At 42.5% G+C, this 22,618-nt stretch overlaps 1 protein-coding gene across 4 annotated transcripts in view; it reads right to left on the bottom strand.

The window, feature by feature from the left end:
- Nucleotides 1-17,392: 17,392 nt before the first annotated feature.
- Nucleotides 17,393-22,618, bottom strand: part of TOX3 (TOX high mobility group box family member 3) — a 104,144-nt gene continuing 98,918 nt past the window's right edge. For all 4 annotated transcript variants that reach the window (XM_073884370.1, XM_025852458.2, XM_025852459.2 and 1 more), the window contains one exon: nucleotides 17,393-19,362. In XM_073884370.1, the coding sequence (XP_073740471.1) occupies nucleotides 18,646-19,362 (717 nt within the window). In that variant the 3' untranslated portion in view covers nucleotides 17,393-18,645. The remainder of the gene's footprint in view (nucleotides 19,363-22,618) is intronic.

The raw sequence follows: 22,618 nt of genomic DNA, 5'->3' as shown, positions 1-22,618 counted from the left end.
GGGAGACAAACCATAAGAGACTCTTAACTCTAGGAAACAAACTGAGTGTTGCTGGAGGGGTAGGGGGTTGGAGGGATGGGGTAACGGGGTGACGGGCATTAAGGAGGGTGCTTGATGTAATGAGCACTGGGTGTTACATGCAACCTATGAATCACTGACCTCTACCTCTGAAACTAATAATACACTATATGTTAATTAATTGAATTTAAATAAAATTAAATTTAAAAAAAGAATTGTCAAATCACTCTGTTGTATACCCGAAACTAATATATAACATTGTATGTCAACTATACTTCAATAAAAAACAAGTGCACACTAAAAACATTCATTCACTCCGCGAATGTTTAATGAGCATCTACTCTAGCAGACACCACAGGTTGCCTTTCAAGGGGTGTTGCAATCTGCCCCCCCCCACCACTTCCGATGACAGAGCTACACATGCCCATTCCCTCTTCTCCCAGGTTCCAAGGCAGCTGGGCATGATCATGTGATCCGGATCTGAGATGAGAGACATTCATTTTTCCCACCTTTCCTTCTTTGGCTATTCTCATGCGATGACTCAATCCTTAGGTTAGAATAGTCATCTGTGAATTGGAGGTGATAAGTCTGAGTATGAAAACCCAGAAACTGTAGATGATGGAATAAGTGAACAGAATGAAACAGCCAAGCTAACCATGGAACCACTGACCTGCAGACTCCTTATTACACGATAGAAGCAAGAATTTTCTTCAAGTTTCATCGGCGACCGTTCAGACACCATGAAGATACCAAGATGTCAAGTCAGTCAGATGCTCCCACGACTGCTGTAGAACGGGAGGCTAAGGAATGTATACACATAGCAATGGCATTTAAATAAAGACTGGAAAAGTTAATCACGAGTGAGAAATAAAATGTCCAGCTGGGTAAGTCTTGGAAGCCTTGGTAGAATATATAGCGTTTAAGCTAGAATTCTTGTTGAACTTCTAACATAATTCATGCAACATAAACTATAATGTCTTAAAGAAATGGAACTAACTCAGTGTAAAGTTGGAAAAGAAGAAAAGATATACAAGGCACTCTTCACAGCACTGTGAGACCCAGAGAGAAAAAAAAGTAAGACATGTTCACTACCTTCAGGCAACTTAAAATATTCACTGGTGGTTGTCAATGCCTGTACATCTGAAACAAGAAAGATTAAGACATGTCCATTTGCAAAGTAAGACTATAAAAGGGCTCTTTCCCTCACAGGAGATCTGAGGTGCAAGTTCAAGACTACCCACTGAGAACTTTCCAGGAAGGATTTGTTGGCATCTCGGTGGGTGGTTTCCTGCTTGCAGCCTTGGGCTGTGGAGCCTCAGTGAACTGCTCTTTCATCCAGTGGGCTGAGCTCTCCCCTCTGCAGTGAGGTGTGAATCTCAGTCTTAGGGGAGCTCTCTCCCAAATTTACTCCTTCCTGGATTCCTTAGAGTTCTCTCTATCCCTTGGTAGCCAGTCCCCTGATACTAGTTAATAATTACTTTACATTGGGACACCTGGGTGGCACAGTCGGTTAAGCGTCCAACTCTTCGTTTCAGCTCAAGTTGTGATCTCAGGGTCGTGAGATTAAGCCTGGCTCTGCACTCAGCATGGAGTCTGCTTAAGATTCTCTCTTCCTCTCCCTCTGCCCCTCCCACTCATGCTCTCTTGCAAATAAATAAGTAAATAAATAAATAAAATAATTATTATTTTTTTACATTAAGGCTTCCCAGTTTGAATTACTATATGACTTCTGTCTCCTGTCTGGACCCTGGTACTTCTACCATTTTATATCCACATCCCCTGTGTCGTGCCTGGAATGTCATATTGTTCACCAGTGTGATAGAGACTCCAAACTTCAATTTTGTTCAACTAAGGTTTCCAGGTTTTATTGAACCATGAGACGTGTTTATAGATGAGCACCTGTTACTCAAGTAGACCAGTACTGCACAGATCAGTTTGGGAAATACTGTTCTGGGGACTCATCACTAGTCACTTGATGTTTCCTAAGAAGGTAAAAGTGCTCACAACCTCCAAAGAAACTAATTTCAGTTCCATACATTACTGAATAAAATGTGCAGGGGCACCTGGGTGGCTCAGTCGTTGAGCGTCTGCCTTCGGCTCAGGTCATGGTCCCAGGGTCCTGGGATCGAGCCCCGCATCGGGCTCCCTGCTCAGTGGGAAGCCTGCTTCTCCCTCCCCCGCTCCCCCTGCTTGCGTTCCCTCTCTTGCTGTGTCTTTCTCTGTCAAATAAATAAATAAAATCTTTAAAAAAATAAAAAATAAATAAAATAAAATGTGCAGGACACAGTATCACCAGAAAGCTTGCAATAAATGGAAATGTATATGCGAATTGTGAATATGCAAAATGCCATAGGGAATTTTAGGTGGAAAAAGAAAGAAGCGAGCAATTCATTTTGACTGGGGTGAATATCAGGAATCAGTTTTGGAAGCAAGGACATGTGAAAGGATGAGCAGATTTTGTCAGAGCTGCATATAATGGAGTGGGAAAAGGAAGGAGAAACAGGCGTATGCAATAGGATGAAAAGAGGTATGAGTATTAGTCAGAACTCATGCTACCAGTGACTGACAAAATCCCAACTCTGTGACTTAAGTAAAAAAGGGAATTTATTGGCGTGAATAATTGAGAAGTCCCGTTTATGCCGCGGGCACAACTGGGTCCAGAGGTCTCAACCATGTCCCCACACTCAAGTTTACTCTTGCATCTCTTGGCTTCACCTTCCTCTGTTGGATGCCATTTTCAGTGATGGGAGTGTCTCTCCTCGAGTTGGTTGCGATAACCCTATTTGCTCCTGAACAACATAAGTAACAAATAGAGATTTTTCCCTTCCCTAGAGATCTAGACTGTGACTGAGTCCCACGCCTGTCTCTAAGTCTCTTCCTGTGGTCCGTGAGATGTGATGCTCTAACTGGCCAGGCCTGGTTCACATGTCCAACTTTGGGCCAACAATGGAGTCGGCAACACCCATGCCACACATAGATAAAGAAGGACCAGGATTCAGATACCCAGAGAAGGGGACGAGATACTAGGCAAGCAAGCAACTCTACAGATTCTACTTCACTATGAATATGGGGAAGAGTAGAGGTTGGACCCCCAAATTTAGGCTAGCTTTGTCCATCAGTGAAATCATTATTTAACACATGAGCAATAGACAAGTCTCAGCAAACTTTAAGGCACATATCAACCTTGGAAAAGCATCCCCAAAACTGGGGGAAGCCATAAGCATGGACCTAAAGGTGGTCTCACTATAGCAGAGGAGGAATCAAAGGTTTGAAGATTTTCAGAAGTCATGGTGTCAATTCCACTCTGGTATTTTGTGAGCAACTTTACTTGATGACACTTTTATTGGGGGTAGGGTAGGGACTCAAAATAAGATGGCACTTCTTCCTGATAGTGGGGTCATACAGCTGATATTAGATCCTGAGGTGCAAGGCCAAAATAAGAACACCAAACACTGCTCCATTGGAATGTTCTTTCTCAACTCTTCATTACCCAGGGGACTTAATATTAGATGAGCGAACTAAAGCTGCCACAGTGCTGATGGGCCCTGGTGAGGAACTGCTAACAAGATGTGAACATGCTTAATAAAATGACCAACTCTTGCTGATATATAGCCAACTAATTACCTGCCAAATATCCAGGCTGCATTCTCCTGGCTGGAATTGATAGCAAGCTGTCAGTGTGAGGAGACAAAAAGGCAGTTCAAGATTGAGAAATAAGAAGAAGGGTTTGATAGGTTATAGTGGACACTGCTACTCTATATCAAATGATCTTGGACTGCCTAGAGTCACATTGTCAGACCAGTCCAACCCGGTACTTCCTAGGGAAATCTAGAGTGACTTAGACTCTCATCCACGTACCACATTTTGGAGAAGGGGTGATGAAAGCTATTTGTAAGCTTTGGCTCTCAGGAACAGAGGAAAGAGACAGTACACTAGTACTGTAGAACTCAAGAAATAGATGTCTTCTTTGCACACATCCCTCACTCTGGGGCCATAAAATACGCATACATACATCCCTCATAAAAAGACATTCCTTCTTAGGAAGAACGCCCACTTTGGAAACCTTTGTTTGTTGCATCGCTATTAATTAGGAGAGCCCTGAGCTGCAAATCTCCTAGTACTTAAGAATAAAGTTTAGTTAGAGATTTCTGGCTAAGTAAAAAACTAGCCACATAACATGACCGCTAGACTGTGGCCCTTTGGCAAGAACATCCATGTGCATTTAACAGACTCACCTCACTTAAGCGGGCAGAAGCTACCTACCAGTGCCTGGGAATTAAGAGACTTTGTACCAAAATAGAAGAACTCACTGACTATGTGCTCAAGGAAAAAGCATTTGGCCTACTGGCCTTTCTTGATCCAGCTGTCAAACGGGGCATCATGGTGTTTTTCCAATTTAGCCACATGTTTTTCTCATATATCAATGTTAGATCTGAAGATGAACACTTAATTCTCACACAAAGGGGATACTGACCAGGAAAGCCTGGGGGTGTTGGCACTTTCTGAAAATAAAATGATAGGAAGCAAAAGAAGGCATCAGACATCTAATAATAGGTCACAGAAGTCTTCCAAAAGCAATAGCTACCGTTTGTTCATTTGCTCAAAGGGTCAGAATCCTTCATTTACTATAGTTTCCTCTTTCCCGGGACAAATGAATGTAGGGCATACCATAGTATGGAATTATCTTCAACCAGTTAGCAGTTTTATTTAATTAGCTCATCCACTTCTTCCATATTCATCTGTAGCTCCTTCTGATTTCAAAATGCAATGCCCTTTGGCTAGTCCCTCGAGACATGATATATTTCCAAATTAGTAGTCTCTCGTTGTAAGCAAGGGAAACTAACTCTGGCCAATTTAAAAGACAAAAGAGAAGGTGTTAAGTTTATTTATAGAATAAAGAGTTGAACACTCTCAAGAACTTGGGAAGGAAGAACCAACCTACCATGGAGAACGTAAAAGAGCAGAAATTCCTAGACTTCCAATAAGTATTTTCCAAATCAACGTGAGGGTAAGAATCACCTAGGAGTGTTTGCTAAAACTGATTCCTGGTTCCAGTCCAAACTTTACTGAATCAGAGTTTTTCAGGGAGTAGCCTAGAATCTGCATACTTAACAGAAAAGAATGAGAAATACCGCAAAGTGCTAACATTAACTCCACTCCACTGGCCCTCAGGCTCTGCTCCAATTGGCAATTTCTGGGAGGGGCTAATCTGATTGGCTCACCGAAGGACAGGTGTCCCTGGTCCATCAGCTCTGGCCAGAAAAACTGTGTCAGAGAACACTGACCAATGTATCAGGAGACAGTGACATACAAGGAGAAATCACGAAGAGCAGGGAAACCATCACTAAGTGGTGCCTGTTACCAGTAAAATAAGCCAAAGCTGTGTAGAATTCATTATCAGTTCTTTACAATTCATTTAGAGTTCTGAAACACCATATCAACAGTTTTTAAAATTAGGAAACATAGCTGTACTGAAAAATTAGAGGCAATGTCCCACTGGCGAATCCAATCTGGATCAGGGGTTTGCATGAAGTGGAAAGAAGTCAAGACACAGAGACTTACAGTGACAAATGCAACCTCTGGGACATCATTTAGGCTGTGGAGGGCCAATGCTGCTTCCCAACTCCCAGGCCCGCACCCTGAGATGTCCTCAAATTGGGGTCCATCCCAGTCGTGCTCAATGCAAAGCATCAAGTCAGTATAAAAGCTTGGGAAATCCCCAGCACCCCATTCTTGGCTGGCTTTGGGGGGTTACCTACCATGTTTTCTGCTCCTCTTCCCCCAGGAGGCCCCACAGAGGGGGATTTTGCCAAATAATGGCAGCTGTATAGAAAGCCTTCTTTGTCCACGAGGTCTTAGTCACAGTGAACATTGAATAGATGGTTTTGCTGCAGGCGTACTTTCAAATGCCAGAAAAGCATCTGACAGTGTTGGATGTTTGCAGGGCTATTGTTAGGAAGATAAGTGCTGTCCCATGTTCAATCATTTATTCAACAGTCACACAGGGAAACTAAAGAGAGGAGGCAAGTGAGCTTGGATGTTTTGGTGGGTTTTGTGGAGAAGAATCTCTCTCCTTATTTTATATACATAAAACCACGCACAGGGATTCTGAACAGTAGGCAGGTCATTCGGCCTCACTTTACGGGATGGACTATATGGGTTTGACTCCAGGCAATGTCCTCACTTAAAAGGCAGGCTGACAGCAAGAGCGAACACATTCCCAAAGCCACAAAACTAATTATGTTGGCACACACCAAAGGCAAGTTTACCCTTTTCCCAGACTCCTGTTAGATGCTTTGTATCAGCCAACTCTATGAGAGGACTTTCCTTTGCAGAAAGTTTGTTACATGCGCTGTTAAGACCACCTAGAATCCACTCGCTCTTCTTTTGGCGACCATTCTCTAATCTTCCAGAGGGGAACAACCTCTCCCTCTTCTGACTCCATGGACTTCTAGTGGAGCTAAATCGATCCTCTCCAGGGATGAGCAGGTGACTTGAGCCTAGCCAATAGGAGCGGCACAGTACCCTAGTCCACCTTGATTGGCTATGCTTGAGCACAAGACCCAATCAGAACCAAACTAACACAATGAGATTTTACTGGGTTGGTGAGAGAGTACGTTCTCCTTCCCGCTGGGAATGCCAGCAGTAAGGATATTGTAAGACAGTACTTCTAGGAGTCAAAGAGTGGAACCAGAGGGTGGAGATAACACAGTAGAGGACAGAGAAAATGAGCCCTAATGACTTGTTTGTGCTCTTGGCACCAGCTGTGCCTGAAGCCAGTTCTGTCCCTGGACTTTGCAGTTATGTGAGCAAATAAATTCCCTTATTTCCCCTAAGCCAATTTGATTTGGGTTTTTAATCTCCCACAATTGAGAGTCCTAATTAAAACAGGAATGAACACAATAATGCATTTTGTTAAATCTATTTCTTTAAAAACTATCCATTGAGCACCTGCTGTGGGGCTTCTAAAGAAGTAGAAGGCATTGTCCTTCCACCAAAAGTTGCTTGGTCGCCAAAGAAAGAGACAATGTTCATACACCCATGAGGTACAGAATCACTTCTACTTAAAACAAAAGCGTTAAGTTTTGTGGATCGAATGATATACAAAAAGGTTGTGGTGATGCAAAGAGAAAGATCAATGTGGAAGGCAGAAGTCATATTTTCTTGGAGGTGAGATAAGCTGGCTCAGTGTCAATTTGGCATTTCTCCCCTCTTAGCCAGATGGGCCTGGGCCAAAGGGCTTACGCTTGAGATAGCACTAAGAGTCATGGTCAACTTTGGGATCTTCTTACGGGCCACGGGAAAATCCAACCAATTCAACTTCCCCTTCTCACGTGCTCTTTGTGAAGCTGGATTTGGGGGACTATCCCAGTGCTCCAGAGGTTAGGTCAGATCATTTGAAGTCATCTTGCCATGCCCCTGCAATAAAGGCTATTAATGCACTACTCTTAAAACTAAAGAATTATTAATAAAGTCAATATTGATTAAAAGTTAAGAACATTTTTATTTAAAATCAATAAAGTCCTCTTATTGATTTCACATGACAATTATCTGAAAATCAGTCAACCAACATCTTCAAGCATCCATTGTGGACCTAGCACTTTCCTTGGTGGTGAGGGAATATGAATGCTTCTATGTAAGACCCTGCATTCCGTGAGCTTTAAAATCAGTAGCGACCTACACAGCAAAGTAGATAATCATTAAGTGCTTATTTGTGTATGAACTCAAGTGCTCCATGAGCAAAGGCACCATGTAAATATTTGCTGAACAAATGCATGAATGAATGAGAATACTATTATTAATATTATGCCCACACGTGAGCCAATAAGATGATGGGATAAAGCATAAGAAGTCAAGTCAATAGGTACTCCATTTCATAAAGCTCAGAGAAAAATCGTAAAATTTGTAAACATGAAAAGGTGAGAATAATTAATTGGTAGCACATTCACAGTGAGCCATTAATGGAAGCTAGGGTGTTGGAAATAAAATCCTAAGCTCTGAGGCTAACATCAGAAGGAATAATTGTGGGATGCCCGGGTGGTTCACTTGGTTAAGCGTCTGCCTTTAGCTCAGGTCATGATCCCAGGATGCTGGGATCAAGTCCCGAATCAGACTCCTTGCTCAGCGGGGAGTCTGCTTCTCCCTCTGCCTGCCGCTCCCCCAGCTTGTGCTCTCTCTCTCTGATTGATAAATAAATAAATAAATCTTAAAAAAAAAAAGGGACAATTGCTCTCTTTCATTAACAGTCCTTTGGGCTGCTTCTACTATAGAATTAAGCCAGGTTGATAAAAAGGGGTACCATATAGTCAAACCAAAGAAATAGTTGTGATATATTAGTTAAGCTTAGCAGTCCATACATGCATATGCATGTTTATCTGATCTCTATAAAAAAAAATAGGGTGTGCAGGTCCAAGTAGGCAAAATCCTGAGCATCCTTGCTTACTGAGCATTCATATTCTCTTTTGCAGGAGAACCTGACCCTGGAGTTCACTACACATGCTGCTGTTCTCACCGAGTCAGGAACATTCTTGGCCATCTTCCTGGTGCAGGGAACAGCAGGACAGTTGAGCATCTCTGGAAGGCTGGAGCCTGCCGCACACCCAGGCATAATGCAGCAGGTTACCAAAGCCATGCTTCACTGCGTCCCTCCTCCAGGGCCAGTGAGGACAACGAGGAGCAGTCCTCCCTCTTGGAAACCATGCCTAATACAGGTTGTTTCGATCTAGGCTTGGAACCTTCTGCATTGGCCTCCGTCATGACAAGAGAGCTAACTCTCACTCTTCCCGGCTGCTAAGGCAGAAGACATCATGCTTTTTGTCACCTGGCAGATAAATATTCAAGGGCACCGTCATCGAAGCCACAGGGGCAAGCTTATGTGAGTAATAGTCTCTAGCCTGGCACCCACTCCTCCGCATTAGGAATCACGGACATTAGAGAGGGGTCCAGACGGTAAAGATGATTCTGACTTCTTGATGATAACACAGGAACGTTGGCAACCCCCGATGCTGCCATAATAAAGATTCCGGTCATCAGAGTGCAGTAATTACCCTCAAGAATCAGGCAAAAGTTCAGCAGTGGATGCCACCCATGAGTAGGAGTGAGGGGGGCCAACTGGAGAGAGCTGCATTGATTTCAATGTCCATTACACATGCATTGGAAAACAAGACTCTCACTGAAGTCATTTGTTCTGAAATTTACTTCCCATGCTCTACTGTTCCCGGGGAGAAGAGTGGCTGCGCTCATGGACACAGACCTGCTTTGTAAATGCAATTAAAAGGAAATGAAGTTTCGCTTAAAACGCTAATGAATTTTCTTTGTGCTTGTTTTGTAGCTTGGGGGTGATAGGGACATAGGCTCATCTTTTCTTCCTATTAGAAGATATAAGAGTTTGTGTATAATGATCTGATGTCTGTAGATTCACTAATTCCATCCAGAAACATTAAAATAAGCATTATGCTGATGCGCCAGTTGTCACAATGTGGCGTAACAGAACTTTGCTTGGAAAAAAAACTGAAGAACCGGGTGCTTTCAATAGCACAGACCCATTTTTCTTTCTTTTTTTTTTTTAACTGCTAAAATATTGATATATCCACAACTCTCCATTCATTTCAGTGGCCTACAGCAGTTGGCTCCTCAAGTCCCGGGTGGCTTGCTACTGGAAGCAAGTAAGGGCAACTGGTTCTCCCAAGGATGCAAGAAAGAACCTGGCCTTTTATATTTGCAACTTTGCCAAACCTTGTAGAAGTTTGTAAACACCATAAAATATGTTACGATGTTTACAGCATATGTCTCTTATTGTTAAGAACTATTATGAAAGTATGAGCAGAGTCTACTTCTTAAAATATTTTTTATATAATAGTTATGGCATCCAATTATACAATAGTAATTGTGAATAATTATACCAAACCCCAGTCTGTTTTATGACTACTTCTCACGCTGAGCTCGTATACTCCACATAAACACCATCTGTATCAAACATAAAACTCTTAGCTGTTCTAAGAATACAGGCTTACAAAATGCAGCTTATTAGTTCTGGGGCCAAGCAGTTTCAGGGCTGTTGCCCGGGCCCCCAGAAACCACAGGAATCCAATGATCCCCTCCTTCCTGGGCTGCGTTCTGTTCCATTGACGTAGAGCCTACCTACCTGTAAGCTCAGGTTTTCTGCAGGAATCGCGGCCAACGCGTGCAGACCCCTGACACACTTCTGCAGAGATTTTGTGTAGCACTGAGCATGCTTAATATGCTCTGGAGAGCTATGTTCATTTCCTGCAGGAGTGGCAGTGATAGAGGCACTTGAAATTGACCAAATGGTGCTTTGTGAATTTCCCTTGGGGACGTGCTGGTGCCGTCTTGGGATGCCGGCCTTCGCCTCCAGAAATCCCCAAATGAAGGTTACCCAGGAAGAGGCCCCTCACTTTGTAAAAATTTTTAGCAATTACGGAGAACAACTTTAAAAAACGTGACTCTGATCTTGGAACAGTTTTGGTTCAAGAATTTATTTTTTTTTAAAGATTTTATTCATTTATCTGTCAGAGAGAGGGAGCACAAGCAGGGGGAGTGGCAGGCAGAGGGAGAGGGAGAAGCAGGCTCCCCGCTGAGCAAGGAGCCTGATGAGGGGCTGGATGCCAGGACCCTGAGATCGTGACCTGAGCCGGAGGCAGACGCTTAACCAACTGAACCACCCAGGCGCCCTTTGGTTCAAGAATTTAAAGCTCTGTGGAAAGTTACCTTCTCAAGAGTCTCACTTCCCTATTTTGTCCAAAATATGAACAAAGCACATATTTTGTCCCCAAAAGAGAAATAATACGTTCCTCAGCAATAAACAAACTTCAGGCACAACCTACAAATAAATGTCTTCAGAGAAGTAAACCCAATCCAAAAAAGATCATTTGCACCCATTTTAAAAAGTCACTCAGCTCTGACTGGTTGCTTGTGTCTACTGGTTGACTGAGGCCAAGCAGCACATTTTGGGGCTCTCAATGATCTAGAAGCAAGTATCATTGCCACCTTTTCTTAGCGTATTTCAATCCTGAAAATTTTCCCTGGTAATCGTCCCAATCTCCTTGCTAACTCAGATTTTAGGATTTAAACTGTGAGAAAACACACTTTTTTTTTTTTCTTCAGGGTAAGAAATGTCTACCTCCAAATAGCTTAAGCAACGATTCTATTTTCTGCATATGAAAGGCTAGCGCAGTTCCCCCATGGAATTACGTTCTGCTTTAAAAAGAACTATAGCTCTCCTCACAATCGTTGGCCAAAATATTCTGAACATCATTAAAAAGTCCCATGCTAGGTATGCCAGCATTTGGACACAATTTATAAAAATGTTATTGTGGAGAAAATGGTGCCAGTCCTTCCAGGTAACTGTCCAAACATCCAAAGATGGATGTCTTAATTTGGCATCCAAAAAAGCACACTCGAGGTCGGACTACATGTAGGTAATTTCCTCAGATGCTATTATTTGTCCCCTGGGATTCTACATACTCAATAGCAATTACAGTGGAGAGGATTAAGAATGAGCAGAGAGGGTGAGGGTGGAACAGCAGGCCTGAATGATTTGGACTAAGATCTTGTATCAAATTTGCAAATTACCAATTAAGGCAGGTTTAGAACATGGCATCATTTTCTCTCATTGTGACAAAGTGAAAATTAAGACTCTCTCTGCGTGTCAGAGGGATGACATACAACGAGGACTGTCATCAAAAAGAATCTTACCTGGTAACAAGAGATCCTCGGATGCGAGGCAACTGACCAGAAAGAAAAAGTAGGCCAAACATCTGAAAATAAGCATCAGACGTGGGTCTCAAAATAACCAGGACTCCGTGGACTCAGTATAAGTCACTCAAACACCTTGCAAATGAAAGCCCCCCTGAATATTCGTTCACCAGAATGCTCATGCCTGGTGTTCCGGGTGAAGGTGTTAGAATTGTCATTCATTTCTATTCGATCTTAGCAAGTGACTGTCTGCAAGGTAGCTTTAGAGCTGGGTTCATTTAAGATTATGGCAATAATAAAATCTTGCAGACAGGGGACAAAGGATTAGCGAGGTGCTCACCTCTGTATTTCCTTTAACAAGTGGTGGCCTGGGGTAGAGCACACCCTACTCCGCCAGGGGGCTGGGGTCTCAGAGATGGAGTGGTAACTCACAAAGCAGTAGGCAGGGTCGCTAACCGCACAATCCCTAAGGAGCTGCCTTCCCTATACACTCACTGACTTCCCATGCTCAATATTGATTCACTGGATGCCTTAAATAATGCGTAACAATGCACAACTACCTGACGTTCGCCCATCTCAATCTTCCTTAAAACCCGTTTTTTCCCCTTCTTTTTCACACAGATGGTGTGGTATCGTGCTTTGGCATTTCTGGGGTAGCTCTAGCCCTAACCCTCAACCACCACAGGTCAAAGCTGTTCTCCCGTTGGAGAACACAGAAGGGGCGTGCACTCTGGTTTACTGCCTGTCCAGCCCTAAGGAAAACCCGGGTTATTATTCTCTTTTGTATTGATGGATTTCTGTCATCTATGCATCTATCTATCTATCTATCATCTGTTATCTCTCCACATCCATCATCTATTCACACACGCATTTATTTACATATCCTGTACACAAATATATAACAGATACAAATATATGTCCTAGATATGCCATTCATATAGAAGTATTAGAAGATGAAATAACAGGGATGCTACAATGAGAGTATTTCCATCCCAGTTCCGACTGTGCCTCTTCTAAGCAGAGCTACTGGAGCACATTACAACCCTCTCTGCCTCAGTTTCCGAGTTTGTTACAGGAGGTTAACACCTGCCCTATCTAGAGAGGGAACTGCTTTGAAAAGGGCAGAACACTATACACATGCTCGGGATAATGAGATGTTTTACAAAAGAGCATTATTCCTCTGCTAAGAAGTGTACATCCACATTCACGTTTTCTATCTGTGAAGGTTCTTCTTTGAAATTAAATTGAGACCATAACCAACATCCCTCCCAGGGCTGCCTGCCTGAGGTTTTACTCAGCAACAAAGCATGGGCTTCTTTTCATCATTCATCACATTTGAGTTCAAGCACCGAGAGGTACTTTTTACCAGTGGTGAAAATAGTTTTCTTTTCACAGCAGAAACACAGAAAAATCACCTCCCTCTTGATGCTCACGGAGGGATAAGCCTTATTCTACAGTCGTCGCCCAAAATGCCTTACTTTGGCTATGCCGTTGGTGTGTTCTTGCACCAGGAAGGTAGGAGTGGGGTGAGGCGAGAGAGCACAAAGTGACAGCTTTATTGTGGTATGTGAATAATTTGAATATTGAGGTACGTTTTAAAGCGGCAATCTTGTTCCATTTTTCTTTCTGCTTCAACGCCAACTGGATACCCCCTTCTCGGAAGTCAGTTGATAAAGCCCTTCATACATTTAATCAATCTTGATCATACCTTTCTCATTTGGACTTCAGTGCTTTTTGAGTTAAGCCCAAGTCCCTCGCCGGGCTTACCCAGACCTTCGACAAATCTAACTCCTAATTTCCTTCCTAGTACTTTCCTCTGCTTCCCTCCCCAGAAGCACTGTGTGTCCAGTTTGCTATCCTGTCTACTGCTGTTTTGATGATGCTTGTGCTATCGACATGAATGGCTTTTCTCCTGCTCCCCTTGTCTGGAGACATCTCCTGTTTGTACCAGGATATGACTTCCATCCTGGCCCACTGAAATCCCACCCAACCTTCGGGGTGCACCTTAAATGCCAATGATCCCACGCAGCCTTCCCTAATACCCCTAACCAATTGCGATCTCTTCCCTTTCTAAAAAAATATTCAATTTCTTAGATTACAAAAAAAAAAAAAGAAAAAACAAAAAAACAAAAAACAACCCACCCAGAACAATTTATGTCTCTTGTTGGCACACTCATCATTCTGTCCGATGGGTACATTTCTCTGCCACGATAAAAAATAAATAAATAAATAAAAGCTCCTGACGTTGAAGATGGCTTATTATTTTATTATTTTTTAAACCTTTATTATGGAAAGTTTCAAACATATACAAAGTAAACAGAAGGTCTTATTTATTTTTGCGTCTCCTTGGGGACCCATCACAGTGTTTTGCATGTAGCAGAGGTAAATTTAAGTAATTAGGGTGCTAGGCCAATGGAGCCACCTGTCTGCCTATCTCACTCCATGTTTCATGGGGGGGTTAAGCTTTCCCGCCTCCATCCCATGCTGGCACACACATAGCCTTCACACCTGTAGGATCACAATCAACATGGGCTGAACTGTTCACTGACTTTAAAATTCAGGGGAAGTGTTTAATCCTGAAGGTTACTTCAGATAGTCGGCAAAGCTAACTATATTTGAGGGGACGGGGAGAAAATTTTATCCAGGACTATTTTCTAAGAGAATACTAATCTGGTTGTGAGTCTGTGTGCTTTTCCCAGTAAGGCACATCTCTTGTAAATCTGCAATATTTGATGGGTAAATGACAAATAGGAGGGCTGTCTGAACATACCAGGATCATAGCTTGTCTTTACCTTGCGCTGTTAGCCGACACAATATCATCATGAGATGTCCTCTCCTTCCCCAAACCTCAACCTCTGACTCTTTTTTTTTTTTAATTTTTTTTTTTTTAAAGATTTTATTTAGTTTTTGAGAGAGAGAGCACGAGAGGGAAGAGGGTCAGAGGGAGAAGCAGACTCCCTGCCTAGCAGGGAGCCCGATGTGGGACTCGATCCCGGGACTCCAGGATCATGACCTGAGCCGAAGGCAGTCGCTCAACCAACTGAGCCACCCAGGCGCCCTCAACCTCTGACTCTTAAGTCTATAATTTTAGACAGGCTTTTTTTTTTTTTTTAAACTTGTGTCTACTTAGCCCATTAATTTCTGCTATTACTGTGTGTGTGTGTGAGCAATGAAATCCTGAAAGCGAACCAGAATTCTAGTGATAGATTACATGCCCATGCTGTGTCATATCCAATTAACTCAAATTGACTGTACAGTGCATTATTCTGTGAGTGCATGGAAGATCAATAAATATGGGGAAAATCCACCTCAGCGCCCCACTTTCCCATCCGATTCTAGTAGATCGGTGGCGGATCATGCTGCCGTGATGTGTACGCTGCAGCTCAGGCAGGCAGGTGGTGCGCAGACACCATTCAAACTTGGCCTATTCAATCTCAACGCCTCTAACTCGCCATTCATGCATAGCAAAACACCATCTGGTCCTATTTTGCCTCCAGCAATCACAGCTGACCAAAACCGATAATAACAGCTGTTGCAAAACAAAAGCCAAACAAAGGGGGGGGGGGGGGGAGGAAAGGTTAGATTGAAGTCCAGTGCTGAAAAATGCTCCATGAAGTGAGTTACGGGGAAAGAAACCATTCAGAGGTCTGAAGCCCGCTGAATGGACACAGCGGAGGACTTCTACTTAAACTTGAGATATTAATCCATCTGTCTAGAACGCCTTCAGACCTCCGTCAGGTGGTAATATATGGCAGAAATTATGCTGCACGAAGGCATTTAAGCTTTTGTTCTTTGAGTTGAGAACTAATGACCCCGTGTCAGCTAAAAACGAAAACTCCTTATGCTCCTCCGTCATAAGGCGGTACAGGTTAATGCGAAAAAGGGAACGTGTCTAGCCGGAGTAATGAAATAATGCGCACCCGGCAGGGGGAGAGAAAAGGTGTGCGTGATAGAGGTGTGTGGGGGGGTGCCTGGTGGGGGGTGGGGTGCGAGGGAGCCTCGTTAACGTCTCGACACCACTTAAGAGGGAAGGCAGTTAGACCATTTAGAAATCCCACTAATCAGATACCACATTTCTCATGCCATTTTTCATTACCCTGATTTATTTCTGACCTGTAACCAAAAAAGTACAGCAAGTACTTACGTCTCAGGAATAGGTACCAGTCACATGTATAAATTGAAATACAAGTTGATTTGTTATATGCTTTGGCGAATCCTGAGAAGAATCATCTGGTGACAAGGTTGGAGAATTCTTTTCATGATTCAAGCCTTTTGACGTTTTAAACATACAGTTTTGCCTGATGATTAATTTTCTTAAACTGTAGTAATAAAACGATTTTTTTTCCTTGAAATGGACCATCAGTGGCTTAGCAGCATTTAATCAAATGTGATAAAACCCAAGATTTATAAAATCATTTAATAGATGTTACAACACCTGCTTCTAACTGCAAACAGTTGAAAACAGACTTCGCTTGCAATTAAGTCTTATCACTAGTGACATTTTTTTTTTCAAGCAATACTTCATGGGTTTTCAAAATGACAATGACAGAACTAATACACAATTACTGTCACATGTAGTTTAGCAATTAATTTTGAAGACATTTGTCTAAAGGTTTCACAACAGAATATAAAATGGTTCTTATTGTTATGTAATGTTAGTTTCAATTCACAGAAAATCTCTTACCATCAGCTCTGCTTCTGATGGGTCGGAGGCAAGCAGATCATTTCTTTGTGGAACACAATTGCCTCCTTGTAGATGTGATTAGGCATCGTTCTAAGACTGTTTGAACACTGATACCTGTCAACTAATACATCTTATGAAAAGCTTCAATTTAGACATAAGTTTTTCTACGGCAAGAAATCTATAAATTTATAATTAGAATCTCTTGCTGTTCAATATTTGTACATAATACAGAGTACGAGAGGATTATGAAATATTGAAAGCTGAATTCATTATTCATAGCCCACAACATACAGTAAATATTCTTTGAAATACAACAACAACTTTGAGGAATCCATATCCCATTATTTCTGAATGTCTTGCACACGGGAGCTATGGACACCATAACCCACACCCTCATTTTTGCCAGATTAGGATTCTTGTCAGGGTTGACACTCGCTGTTTTTAATTTTCATTTTATCATAAGCAGTTTAAGACTGTTGCCAGTGGTAATTTGCAATTTTTATCAAGACCTCTTCATTACAGCTTCTGACAGGACAGATGCTGTAATTAATCATGCAAGACAACTGGGGATAGTGGTCACACTGTTCTCAAACAGGAGCCACTACAGAGCAAGAAAAGGGGGGAAGAAATGAACACTGAAATACTTATTTTCACCATCCTTTTTAATAGCAATAACAACACAATGCCGGCCAGTTCTAGCCCCAAATAGAAGACAATTGCTTTTTCCTCTACACTTACCTTGCCACTTGCATCTTAACAAAAGGATCATCGAATATATATATATATATATATGTGTATATATATATATATATTTTTTCAATTTTTTAAAGAGGTCCTGGATTTGGACCGTACGATCCAAATTCCAAGCAACGAATATCCTATTTCCAACTGAACACAGAAGACGATGCTTTGGCTCAAATAAAAGTTGGTATGTGGCATCTTTCCCATCATATACGTAATTCAAGGAACCGAAAGTGAAATTTGACATATCATTTTATTTGAAAAGTGAACATTTTCCTGGTTGTTGCATCAAAATACAGTCCACAGTTTTTACTGAAATGTGTTTATTCTATAGCAAGATAAAAGCATTTTTGTTTTAGTTAAGCAAAATACAAACAACTTAATTGCTGCTATCGTAACTCATAAAAAAGTATAAAACAGCATAAAAACACAATAAGCAACGTAGCAATGAATGGTTTATGTCACCAGTGTTTACGTTAAAGCCTCGTTTATGAAAACTTTACAACACATGATATGAAAACTTACAACTTTGAAAGAAAATATTTACATTGATTATTCAGATGTGGTGCGTCTTTTAAATATTCTACCAGTATCACATCATAATAAAAACTCTTGCATTTTTTTTTAAATCTTAACTTTTTGTAATAACTGTTTTCATTTAAGTGCATTTCCCTTTTTAAAAATACAGTGTTTTTATTTTTCGAAACTTGTCACTCAAAACACAGAATATAATATTCACATTCTTTTCTTCTAATTGGAATGAGTATAATGGGCTAACAGTGGCCATAGATACCATTACAACATACACTGTGGTTTGATTTGGAGAAGTCATGGGTTAAAAAAGTGGAAATGAGTCAATAATGGAACCTAATCACTTGCATTTTTTTTTTCTTTTCTGGAGAGATTTAGGAAAAAAAATAAGAGCTTTGGCAAAAGTCTGTGATTTACATTATTTTTTTTTCATGACAAAAAAATGCCATCAACGATTCACGTCATACAAATGTTTGTATGAAACTGGATCTTCATATTTCAGGTAATTACGACTGTGCTTTTTTATTTTTAGGGCTCCGGAATTTCAAATAGCCTCGAAGTGTGGTTTATTCACTTCTGGGGGAAATAAGGCCATTTTCTATGACTCAGAGAGGCCAGTTTACAGTCATCAGTATGTCCCAGGATTCATTAAACGGTTTGATTCACATATTGTAGGTATATAGCCTGAATAAATAAAAAAAGGCATCACATAAAAGAGCACAGCTTCTCTTGTTTAAAAACAAAGTGATTTATAGTCAGCTAGAAGATGATACTCAGCTACACTGTGTTCTTATTGCCTATCTAATAGACACTTGAGAGGACCATGTGATCTGTTGCACATTTCTGCATCACCACCAGCAACTTACAAGCTGCGGCCGCGGCCGCCCGGCGGACCCTCCTCCACCGCGCTCCTCCGCGCGCCCACATCCGAATGCACCTGCCTGCCGCGGGCGTCTTCAGAAAATACTGACCTGCGACAGTACTTGAGTCTGTGTCTGAGCCTGTACTTGCGACTGGTGCTGCTGGGAGGCCGGCTGGGGGCTCCCGATGGCGGGGAGGGGCGACGTCATCTGGGAGGTGGCGGGGGAGTGCTGCCGTGGGGAAGGCTGGGACGGGTGCTGCATGTGCTGCAGCTGCTGCAGCTGGATGTGCTGCTGCAGCTGCTGCTGCAGCTGCTGCTGGCTGATCTGCTGCTGGAGATGCTGCTGCTGCTGCAGGTGCTGCTGCATGTGGTGCTGGAAATGCTGCTGCTGCATCTGCTGCTGGATCTGCTGATGCATTTGGTGCTGCTGCAGCTGCTGCTGCTGCATCTGCTGCATCTGCTGCTGCATCTGCTGCTGCTGCTGGGTCTGCACGGAAGGGCTCACCTGGGTGGACGACGCCGAGCCCACCAGGGTCGTTCCCATGGCGCTTATCAGCGGGGCCCCAATGTTCGATGGCATGTTGGCTGCGATGGTGACCGATGTGACAATCTGGTTCATGGGGAGTCTCATGGTTAGGGGTTTGGGGGCGATCGACCGAGGGAGCGACTGTTGGAGAGTCTGAGGGGCGGCTGACACGCTTGCGTGTTGCGACAGCGGAGGGTTGAGAAGGAGCGAGGATGTCAGATTGGTGGACGCCAGGGTCTGCTGAACAGAGCGGATGGTCTGGGCTTCTGCTGATTCAGCAGCAGCCTGCATGGTGGGGGAGAAAAATCCCCAAATATTTAAATACCCAAGGACTGACAAGATTTAACTGGTTTTAAGTATTGTAAATGGATTTTTAAAAAAATGACTGCCATTACCCATTCTTCCCTGGACCCAAGTCTCTTGTCATGTGACTTTTTAGCTTCCCCTCCCCAGAGGTAGAGGCACATCCCTTACCCCTGGGATCTGGGCTGGCCCTGTGCCCTTCCAATCACTCTGGAAATCTGCCATCATCATGTGTGTGATAAGGGACGCATGGCCCAGGCACCACTCAAAAGCCAGCCAGGCGACTGTCACATAGGTGAACGAGCCCAGCCTCCACCCCAACCTCCATGCTGACTGCAGACGGATGAGACGGACTAGTGGATCCTGCCGGGCCTAGACTGCAGAACTAGCCAGTTCCCTGGCACGCTCTGAGATAAACGCTCCTCTGTTTAAATCCCTGGGCTTTGGGGCTGGTTGTTACACAGCACGATGTAGCAAAGGATGACTGATACACACGTTCAAGAAGAACTCTTCCCCAGCAGTTAAGTCTGAGCTAACCCGCATCACTAAGAAGCAAATTGAAAGAACAGAGTATCGACTGCCTGCGTTCAAATCGCACTCTACTACTTAACAACTTTGTCACTCTGGGCAAGTTAAATTCACCCATCTGTTCCTCAGTGTCCTTACCTATAAAATGGGGTTCTATGGCACTTACCTTATGTAGAGGTTGTGAGAATTAAACTAACTCATATTTGTTAAGCATTTAGAATAGGGCCTGGCCCATGGAAACACTTAGTATATGTGGGCGATTTTTATGAATTAACAATTACTATTACTAGAAAACCACTACTCGAAAACATCAAGGCTCTGCACGTGCATGGCGGTGTGTGACAGTGCTCACGTGAATATAAGAAAAATGCAACTGAATTCCGTAGAGATATTAAATGCAAGTATTTTACAACCTAAGAAATTGTTTTAGTTTACCCAATATTTTCAAAGATCTCCACAATTTATCACAGGAGTCCTAAATGAGGGGAGAATGTTCAACACTCAGGTGACTGAATAACCTGTCACAAGATAAACAACTGATCAGATGTAAGGCTCAACTCTGGAGAGAAACGACCTATTACATTCTGTGCTAAACATACATAATTACCTCTACAAAAATAAATACTTTTACTCATGCAACAGTGATTGACATGATTGTACTTACTATTTTTTCTCTTATTCTTCACAAAATTAGGTGTTTCTGGAGGGGGGTAGTGGGAGCACCTTGGAGGCCTCCGAGCTGATAACCACTCTCTTCAGTGATATGGAATGTTTACTTCCGGATTTGTATTACTCACATTTTAAAAATCTACCATTAGAAGGAACCTCAGAGGTGATCTCGGATTGAAAACCACTCAGTGTGGGAGAAGCCATTGTTGATGGCTTCTGTTTGAACACATTATTATTGTGAAGCACCATCTATCAGTGGACAACTCTCTGGTTTTGTGCAGAGGCTTGGTGGCGTTGCATGCCTACTGGAGGGGCACATTCTAAAGTCTTAGGGTAAGAAGAAACCTGCAAAGACTCATTCATCATCTTTAAAAAACTATTAAATCACCCATAAGGTAAAATACATACAGTGTTGTACATATACACATGAAAATAATTCTTCTATATTCTAATGTTTAAAAATCACCCAGCTAGTCTTAGGATGAAACTACCAGGGAAGTCTGTATTTAGACACCTGGGCAATCACACCAATGTGCCTTTCAGATGCCATCCTAGTGGCGAATAGAAATGAGTGGATGAAAGAGATCTTGTTTGCCTGCCAGGTTTACTCCCTTATGTTTTAATATTAAGCTCCTATTAATTTTTGTTGGTTGTTGGAAAGAATAAAAGTAATGTAGCAGAGACACATCTTAAGAGAGGGGGCCCAGGCTCTGAATGTAGGGGCATAAGTTAAATGCATACATGATGCAACCCTACTCACGATTTCTAATGAAGGCTGAATTTTTGCTGCCTGTGACCTCACTCCTTGGATGACACCTCGCTCCTTGGATGAGATCTTCTATCTGGGGCACGGAGTTCAAACTTGGGCTGCCCACATGATGGCCTTTAACTTGAGGACCAAGATCACATGCCCCCGAATCCTTGCCTCCCTGATTCTTTTAATTATTTGAATATGGCCTGACTTTTAGTCCTCACCATCCTGGAGGCAACTGTCCAAATGGGCTTTCGGTTGGCTACCATTCCTCTTTAAATTGTGGGGTCTAAAACGGAACCAATTCTTCAGATGTGGTCTCATCATCACACTGTACCATGGATATTACTTCCCGTGAGATCACTGCACTAGAAGCTATCTTATACTTTTGGTTCAGACTGAAATTATTCTGAACTTCTACCTCAAGGACTATTTTAGTTCCCTACCAGGGCTCTGAATATAAATTAAGGATGCTCTCAAACTGCACTAACTTAAGGAAAAAAACAAAACAAAAAACCCCCAACAAAAACACTATTTTAGATTTATTCTTTTTACATTCCATCCTCCTGGTTTTTGGGAATTGCTGACTTCCATTCGGAGATACTTCCGAATCCTGATTCTGGAACCCAGGGTATAACTTTCACAGTATCCCTTCTACCTCAGTCACTGACTCGATGAGCCCAGTCGTGGTTGCTGTTTCCTGAATGCCTTTTGAGATACTGGCTCTTGGCTGAAATCCATGTGGGGTCAATTATTCATGCTCTAATGCACAAAGATCACCTATTCCTGCTTCTGGGTAAATGAATGAATAAATGATCCACTTAGAAAGTACATGTACATTGTTCCTCTATTCGCATCACCCTATCTCATTAGCCAACTACACCTCCATTCTTAACATCTGTAGCCCACACATTCGGCTGTTGTCTGCCAATATGCAAATCTGAGGCCAGGACTGGTACATCTTATATGATGTGTCTTGCAGCGTCTCAGAAGAAGGTTTTGCTATTGACAGGATGAATGTTTTCTCTTTCTAATGAAGTGGAAGGTGTCCTAACAGCTGACAGTGGGGGAAAAAAAGGAAGGACCTCTCCTCATCTGATTTGGCAGATCTTAATATAAAGCAGAAACAGCTCAGGTGAGGAAGAGAAAAAAGGAGTTAAACCCTTTCTAAATGGCTTTGCCAGCAACGCCCACCATGCCCTTCAGTCTTATGTGGTACTTGAGGCAACAAGTATGACAATGGAATGGAATCCCCGATTGCCAGAGGAAATACATCAAGAGCAAAAACAT

This window comes from Callorhinus ursinus, unplaced genomic scaffold, assembly GCF_003265705.2.
Source record: "Callorhinus ursinus isolate GAN/ISIS: 27379988/994484 unplaced genomic scaffold, GSC_fseal_2.0 scaffold56, whole genome shotgun sequence".
Taxonomy (NCBI): Eukaryota; Metazoa; Chordata; class Mammalia; order Carnivora; family Otariidae; genus Callorhinus; species Callorhinus ursinus.
The sequence above is the reverse complement of the archived record's forward strand: the minus strand, read 5'-3'. Positions and strand labels throughout refer to the sequence as shown.